The following is an 8,077-nucleotide window of genomic DNA, read 5'->3' as shown; positions in this document are numbered from 1 at the left end:
AGCAGTGCCTATCTGCACACTCCTCACTCAGACTCCATGTACATGAGCATGTGTTTGTCATACATGTGGTCTGACCTGTATTTTTATTACACCACAGGCTGGTCTTGTCTGTGAGGCTGCTGCAGTAAACTTTCTATTGGTCGATCTTCTAATCAGCAAATTTCTAGCTCCCTGTTTGCTTTGCTTCCCCTTCTGCTTCCCTCTCCCATTTTACAAAGGAAAAAACGGAGGGGTAGAGATAAAAATCCTAGCTACAGAACCAGCAAGGCTAGGCATCAAGCATGATTAGCTGTTTGCCGGAGGACCAAACCCACTGTCCATGACTGTGATGAGTCCAACAATCACTTAGAAGTAGTTTATGGAAATGGCTTCTCTGATTCCCTCTTCCTGCCTTTTTTCTGTTTACTGCTCCACTGTTTGACCTATTCAAGCCCACGATCTGGGCTTTTACTCCAACCAATCCATGAGACAGAAAAGTGTTTCTGACTATCAGGGGCTGGGGGTTTTTTGGTGTTTTTTTAATTCAGCTTTGTGTTTTTACTTGTGTGTAAGAAAACTAGATGCAAGAGATCGTTAGAGAATCAAACAAGAGACTACATCTTCTGAATGTATGCTAGGAATAACCTCAAGCTAGTGACTCTGGATAAGTCACCTTTTTCTTGATGTTGGCATGTTATGACTGGAGAGTAATTTACTAACTTTTCCAGCTCCTGCAATGGATAGCCATCTGATATATGCTAGATTATCCTAGGTAAACACTCATCATCCATATTAATACCTGCTTCTGGCTGTGGTTATCGATCATCTAGCAAGAAGGTGATGTACTGCAAATGCACAGGGCTGATGCTAATGTATTCAGAAGGTATTCACCTGGCTAATGGGGTGCATCTCCAAGTGTATCCATCTTTCAATCATTTCTCTGACTTCCTGCAAGACTACGGGTTTCCCTCAGGAGTCATCAGACCTTCTACTTCTCCATCTACAGGGCTGATGAGATCCCTTTAGACTCCTCCGCCCTGCCACAGAAGGGGAGGGTACTTTCACTCTGAAGATTTAAAAAGGGACCCCCAAACCTGTAGGAGATCTTGTCACACATTATCCCAAGAAAAGAAGACTGAAGATTTGCCACTGAACTAAGTATGAAGGTGAGTGAGACTCTTTGGGTGTGTGGGAAATATTTAGTTTGCAATTTAAGCTTTTTCATGTGAGTATAATATTTAGGAAACGCGGGGGGGGGGGGGGAGCTTAATAATTTAAATTAAAAATAACCTGAGAGAAATATACACAGTTATATTCAGTGTGCTTCAAACAACTGCATTAAAAAACCATTAATAGCACAATGTGCTCTCAAAACCAGGATGAAATAAACCACTGTCAGTCATAATGTAAGATGCTCTCCGTTGCCCATCACTGTTATCAATACATGAATAACAACACAGTCTGTGCGAACAAGCAGAGATGCAATTTGTTCTCAGAGGATTCATGCTCAATGCTTTCATTTGCATGTGCTGCATCAGCGAACAAACTCCAAGAATCAAAAAAGCCGGTCTCGTGACATGTGTGTAATCATGGTTGATGCAAATAAGATGCTAAGTTTGAAAACTTTCTTTTCCTGAGGAAGTAGTGATCCGCTCTCCTGGTTGGTTGGTTGGTTGGTTTGGAATGGCAAGTCCCCTACATTTGCTTGTTGTCTAAACTCTATGATTTGGTTTGGTAAAATCAAGATATACTTTATATTGTCTTTCTCCCTTAGCTAGCACATTATTCTCATTTCTGGAAGATCTAATGTCCTTGTAAATTGGAGCACAAAAGGTGCTTGCCTCAATGGCAGTTCTCACTGGTATGGAACCTTTATAATGAATATTAGTAAAGAGAATAAAGTATGTTTGATTTAACATTCATCTTCCTGTCCGATCACTGTGTATTGAAGCTGAAACAGCCACTGAGCAAGAGGAGGTTTGGCAGCAAGACAGGGAGAAAGGAGCGACTGGAAATACCCTCACACTTAGATTTGAAGTTGAGAGGATCTACAGATCTGAAAGGTTTTTCCTGTACCTTGTGGTTCTTTGTTGCGCACAGGGACTGCATAAACTGACAGCATCTGCAATGGCACTGTTTCTGGCAGCATCCTTCATATCTTTCTCCTGGAGCGCACCTCAGGTAAACTGCTCGCTCAGGCTGAATGTGCAGCATGAGTCTCACAGGTCGGTGCCATTTAAGTATTTGTACTGGTTAGTAATGGCATGAAACCTTGACGTGGATCTTTTCTCTTTTTTGGCATAAAGGCTCATTTCCAAAGGAGAAACTGGACTCCCCAGGCTATGCTCTATTTGAAGGGTGCACGTAAGTCCCAAGCTCTTTCTATTTTGAGGAGATAACTTTCTCTAACACTGGGTTATTCCTGATCTGCTTGGCTCCACACAAGCAGTAAATCCCCGAGGATGCTGTGGAGGTTGAAGTTCTGAGGCCTGCAGGGGTGTGCTAATTAGTTATTTCTTCTTGCCTCTGAAACAGTGGCATTGGCAGTATTATTATTTTTTTTTAAAGAAATCAAATTGAAGAAAGCAAGTGTGGAAGAAGAAAAGCAAAACAAAGTACTGAAAATATATAGAGTTTGAAGCTTGATTGTAAAACCTATTGGAAAAGCAGTTTCCTTAGCCGAAATAACCTTAAAGGGGGGTTAAGATACAGTGGATATAGTTATCATTCCTTATTCTCATTCAGGCTTTATTAAAACATCTTCTCAAGCGATAGGAGAACACACATTCCTATTACAAGCATCTTGCATTAGGGTTGGTGTTAAGACCACAAGCATCGTCTCCTAAGGAGAACTTGGATGTCAGTTATCAATATTGTGGTGTTAAGGTTGTGCAATGAACTTTTGAGTTTCTATTGTTAGTTTAGAATTAGAGAAGCATTAAATAGAAAGACAAAATTTAGAGCCAAAGAGAGATTTTGTCCTTTGATGCAAACCCACAAAATTTAACAGAAATATTTGTATTTTAAAAAATTCTATACTGTATTGTTGTTTCAAAAGTAAAAGCTATCAGGTAAGGTAGGTATTAAGAGAGCAAGAAAAATAGCTTCCTTGAAATAAAAAAAAAAAAATAAAATTGAAGCTCACAACCCTGAGAGAAATGCAAAAGGGAGACAATACAAATAATAAAAACACAAAATAAATATAGGCTCCAAAGACCTGTCAGTGTAACGGAAAGAAGTTCTAGTGACATTAATAAAATTATTTCTATTCATAAAAAGAAAGAAGTAGGCTCTTTTTTGTTTTGTTTAATGCTTCCAACTGAATAATGCATTGTGTTACTTCTACACCGACCTGTGTATCATTCTTATTGATGCACAGCAAGTAATGTGATTTTATTTTTTTAGCATTTTTTTTCATTTTTTAAATAGAAATATGCCTTTAAAAGGCAATATTTTATAGTCCAGCAAAGGGCTTGAAGGCTCTTGACTGTACAGCAGTCGAGGAAAGAGTGAGGAAAAGACAGTAAATTCCTCCCTATGTACAGTTCCTACAGCAGGTTAATAGAGAACGAAAAGTGCTGAAAAACCAGTTCTATGGAATAAAGTATGTCTTGAGTGTTCTGGTTCAGGATGAGCTATTGCTGATTTGGAAAGACTCTGAAATGGACTTATGACTTCCATTTTACGTTTGTAGGAGGATTGCTGTAATTTTGTATTTTGAAAATACTGCTTTAGGGATTGTAAAGTAGGAATTACAACAGATTTGGGAGGTTGTTTTCACCCTTTTCCCACTGCTTTTGTAGAGGGACGTCGATTCATCTCAGATGAGAGCCAGCGAAAGGATCTGTATGACAGAATGCAGCTTGGTAAGTACATGTGCACAGGTATATGTTACACATCACTCTTTCCTCAGATTATGGGAGAAATCTGTGGAAACTGGAAATTTGTTTTCCTGCAATGTTATTTAAGGAAGGAATTAAACTCCCTTTTGTTAGTTTCTTCATTCCAAAAAGCACATGATAAAGACTGTCTGATTTTCCTCTCTTGTGTACCTGTGTGACTTCATTTACATAAGTGATGTTCCAGACTGACCTGGCACTTAAGTTGGATTATCATCAGTACCTTTGACTTTCTTTTTCTACTGGAAAAAATCAAATCAAGTTACTAATTGTGCTGAACTGACAAATGACAAAAGCAGACAACATTAGTCCATGCTAGACAATGTTTCTGGAGGAAACAATGTTGTAGCAAAGTAAGGAACATATGAAAAAAGAAAATCTTATTACCTTCTAAGGGAATTTAAAATAGCCTCTTTTTTAAAAAAAGATTGCTGGTCTCTTCTGTGTTAGATATTTACCAGGCTGGTTTTGAGCAGAGAATATTATAGAGCGAAGGAGACAGTATTTTTTTCTCTTTGGGTTTCTAGTTGAAGAGATAAAAAAAGCAAAGAACAAAATAAATAAATGCCAGTAAACACTAACAAACCATGCATGTCTGATTTTGTAATTCTAGAAACACGCAGCCAAAACACAAATCCTTTATCTCTTTCTGAAGCTGCAGCACTGTTCCTTGGTTCCTTACGGAAAGCACAAGAAGAAGGTAAATGCATGTTTTGTCTTACCCTGATGTTTTTAAAAGGGGTTTATCAGTATTTTATTTACTAACAATTTAGTAAATTGATCTAAAAGGCCTGCTTTGAAATGAGATATTGTTCCACAAAGTGCATTGTGTTAGAGTGTACATTTACAAAGTGTATTATATTAGGGTGTACATTTCTACAGATTAGAACATGAATCAGATAAATTATAGTAGGTAAACCTTTGTATATTCTGCTTTTAATTTGCTTTTCAGATTTTTATTGGTTTAGATTCAAGTGAATGGCTATTTTGATAGAATTTTCCAAAACAAAACTCTACTGGGGCTCCTTTTTCTGTAGAACATTGTTTGCCTGTGAAATTTTCATCCTCCATTGGCTCTTTTGTCCTGGTGGAAAGGCTTAAAAGAATCCTAAAAAGCCCTCCCGCCACAATACCCCCAGCAAAACTCAGCTACTGAGTCAGGCTTAATCCTCATCTCCTTCATGCACATTGCACTCCCCTAGATGGGGACCCCTATCCTACATTTCCCAGCTCCCTCACCCTGCTGTAGTTCGCCTTTTCTCCCTAGACCAGCTTTCCTGCAAAACCATTATCCTGAACCCCTCATTGTTCGATGCATACATACAGCTCACCAGGCTGACACCCTAAATCTATGTTATCCATGTCCTCTGTCTTTCTACCTTTCACCTCTTCAGGTATATAGACTATTTTTTGGAAATGGAGCTGGGGATATGGAGGTTGTAAAAGGACAATACACCCTACAGGTGGCTGTGGAGAGTCTGTGCTGTGCTTTGACCCCTGGGTGCTGGGGAGGCTGTTGCAGCATGTGCAAGCCCAGGAGTTTGTCTAAGTTATACTCTTCCCCTCTTTGGTTCAGGACAGGGAGAAACAGAGGGTGGCTAAAAGCTACCTTTGTTTCTTATTGTCCTGGTTGTGAGTTCCTTATTCAGACTCTTAATTGCTATCATCACGACAGGAAAAAAAAGTGCTTTACTTGAATTAGGAAATGTGAAGTAAAACCCTAGTAAAATATGAGGTAGTTTTGTACCTTTCACACAGATGAGTGGTAAGACAGGCCTGTTACTGTCTCATCGCCCTTGACATCATCAACAATGTGTAATAAAACACTGCCTTGTCATCACTGCAATATCACCTTTCCTTAGATATCTGAAGCACACACCTTTCCTGGAATGAAAAGAAGGTGCGAGGAAGCACCTCACAGAATTTACCTGGTGTATGTGCAGATATGCTGGAACCACTCCTGTCTTTCGCCACTTCCTAAAATCTCCCACTGTACCTCATGTAATGCTGGGGCTCTGTGCTCAGCTCTCTCTTTCCTGCCCTGGCAGAACTCCTATAACCAAAAAATTAAGTGGCATTTTGACTGAGAAAGAAAGGCAGAATTGACAATGAGCATAGTGCTTTGGACAAAATATGTGAGCAGTTCTAAAGATAAATCAGTGTAAGTGTCATTTGTGTGCTAACAAAAAGAGAAAATCCTCTGAAGTTCACGATTCATAAGTTTTAGTGGTATTTTCCTGCCTGCTGTTGCTGTTCCAGAGGAGATGGTGGACAGCAACAGCCCTCTAAGAAAAAAGGTGACATATCTGAGAGAGCTAAGCAGAACTGGCAGCTTGTTTGAAAAATACTATGTGGAATAACATTGCCATCATTGTAGTAAGGAATAACAAGACAGTCAAACCTGGGTAAGCCATGCACTTTCAGAAGATCACTTTCAGGTGATTTCAGAATCCTCTGGACTGAGAGAAATATGCAAATAAAGAACAAACACATTCTTTTCCTCTGCATAAAAAATTTGTGCCTTGTACTAAGATACCCCTCTGGACATGGTTTGTATCTTTGCTCTTCAGCAAACAGAAAAATTCCTACATTTAAAATGAGAGAAGACATGATTATTTCTACAGATGCCTGCATCTCTTAGCTAAGCAGTCACATAACACTAGGCCTGTGCCTGAGGCAAATCTATCTGCTGAAAACTCTGGCTGACTGAACTTTCATTTATCTACAGCTTATTTTTCCCCATTGTGTCTTGTCTTACAGTTGAAGAAGAAAACACTGATCACCCTGGCTACTTGACAGATAATCTATCAAATTGGTGAAATATTTCAAATGTCTTTAAGATTTGTATTGCATATACCCTGAAATCATGACTTGTGTAAACAGAGTATTTCATCCATCTTCACTTAAGTTCACAAAGGGTGACATATATACACATTGCAAAATTTTGAATGCAAACAGATTAAAAGTTATTTGTTCAGATAAGGAAAGTATTTGTAAAGTTCTGGCTTTGTTTAGACCATTTCGTATGTCCCACCCAAAATTTAAAATACACTGTACCATCTTACCTGAAAAGATGATTAAAACTGTCTTTTTGGACAACTACTTCATTAAAAACAACTTTTCAATAGTCATTGGGAAACCATTTACCACCTTCCACCCAGCTGTATATTGAAGCCTTTTTATTTCTGATAAAGGTAGATTCCTTCACCACTTCACTGCTGGCCCTGTAAGTTGCTGATAGTCAATAAAGTCAGTGAGATATTAAAGCAATCCAGCTATCTTTGACTGCAAAGACAGTGATTTATTTTTTTTTTCAGATAATTGTCACTACTCAAGAATAGGCAACAGCACTTACTTAGACCTCAGTACTGCCCCATTTACATGCATACAGAAATGTATACTCTGAACAACCCTACTGAGCAAGTCCCACCACATAAAGGTAGTATGGGGATAGGTCTTACAGGACCAGGGCCTCATTAATGACTACGGCGTACAGTCACTACTGTTGTCAGGAGGTGCAGTACTGCTGGAGCTAGTGGTAGTGTACTAGGTACAAACCTAGTGTCATGCATGACAACAGGCACACAGAATATTAATCACATCGTTAGTGCACTTTTTTGTTGGCCTGGTTTTTGAATTGCAAAACTGGAATTATACATAAATTGGTTAATTATCATTCCATGCTGATAAGGATATATTTAACATTATTTATGTAGTTTTGTGGTCTTACTGGAAAGCCCTCTGTAGTTCTCATGTAATTAAAAAGTAGCCACATGATTCTCGTGTCCAAGCAACTATGTTTTATTTTTTTAACCTTTAGCCCTAGTCGTGCTCTTCATCTTTTAATGGTACTTTCCTCTGATCTTTCTCATGACACTGCTAATTAATTTTGTTAACTCACACTAACTATAATCTTGCTTCTCCTCAACACAAAGAAACACAGCTGAAGGAACAGAGGAATTAATTTCTATCATGGGGCTATAGGCACTTTCAGTAGTTGTTTATATCATTTCATGGAGGAACGTAACCAGAGAAATCAAAATGTCCTTGTTTGTTCATTTTTAAGCACTAACATATCTTTCAATAGTAGTATATGATGCATGACAGAATGCATTCATGATGGACTTCATCTAAAGACCAATGGTATCCACCAAAATCTTTTCATTAATTTAATTGCTCTTTGTTTCAAGCATTCTCTG

At 38.5% G+C, this 8,077-nt stretch overlaps 1 protein-coding gene across 1 annotated transcript; it reads left to right on the top strand.

The window, feature by feature from the left end:
- Nucleotides 1–1,662: 1,662 nt before the first annotated feature.
- SPX (spexin hormone) lies at nucleotides 1,663–6,697 on the top strand. Its single transcript, XM_075051727.1, is given in 6 exon segments — nucleotides 1,663–1,713; nucleotides 2,080–2,160; nucleotides 2,286–2,343; nucleotides 3,783–3,845; nucleotides 4,492–4,578; nucleotides 6,639–6,697. Coding segments are annotated over 6 exon segments (399 nt in total).
- The last annotated feature ends 1,380 nt before the right edge of the window (nucleotides 6,698–8,077 follow it).

This window comes from Buteo buteo, chromosome 19, assembly GCF_964188355.1.
Source record: "Buteo buteo chromosome 19, bButBut1.hap1.1, whole genome shotgun sequence".
NCBI lineage: Eukaryota > Metazoa > Chordata > Aves > Accipitriformes > Accipitridae > Buteo > Buteo buteo.
The sequence above is the reverse complement of the archived record's forward strand: the minus strand, read 5'-3'. Positions and strand labels throughout refer to the sequence as shown.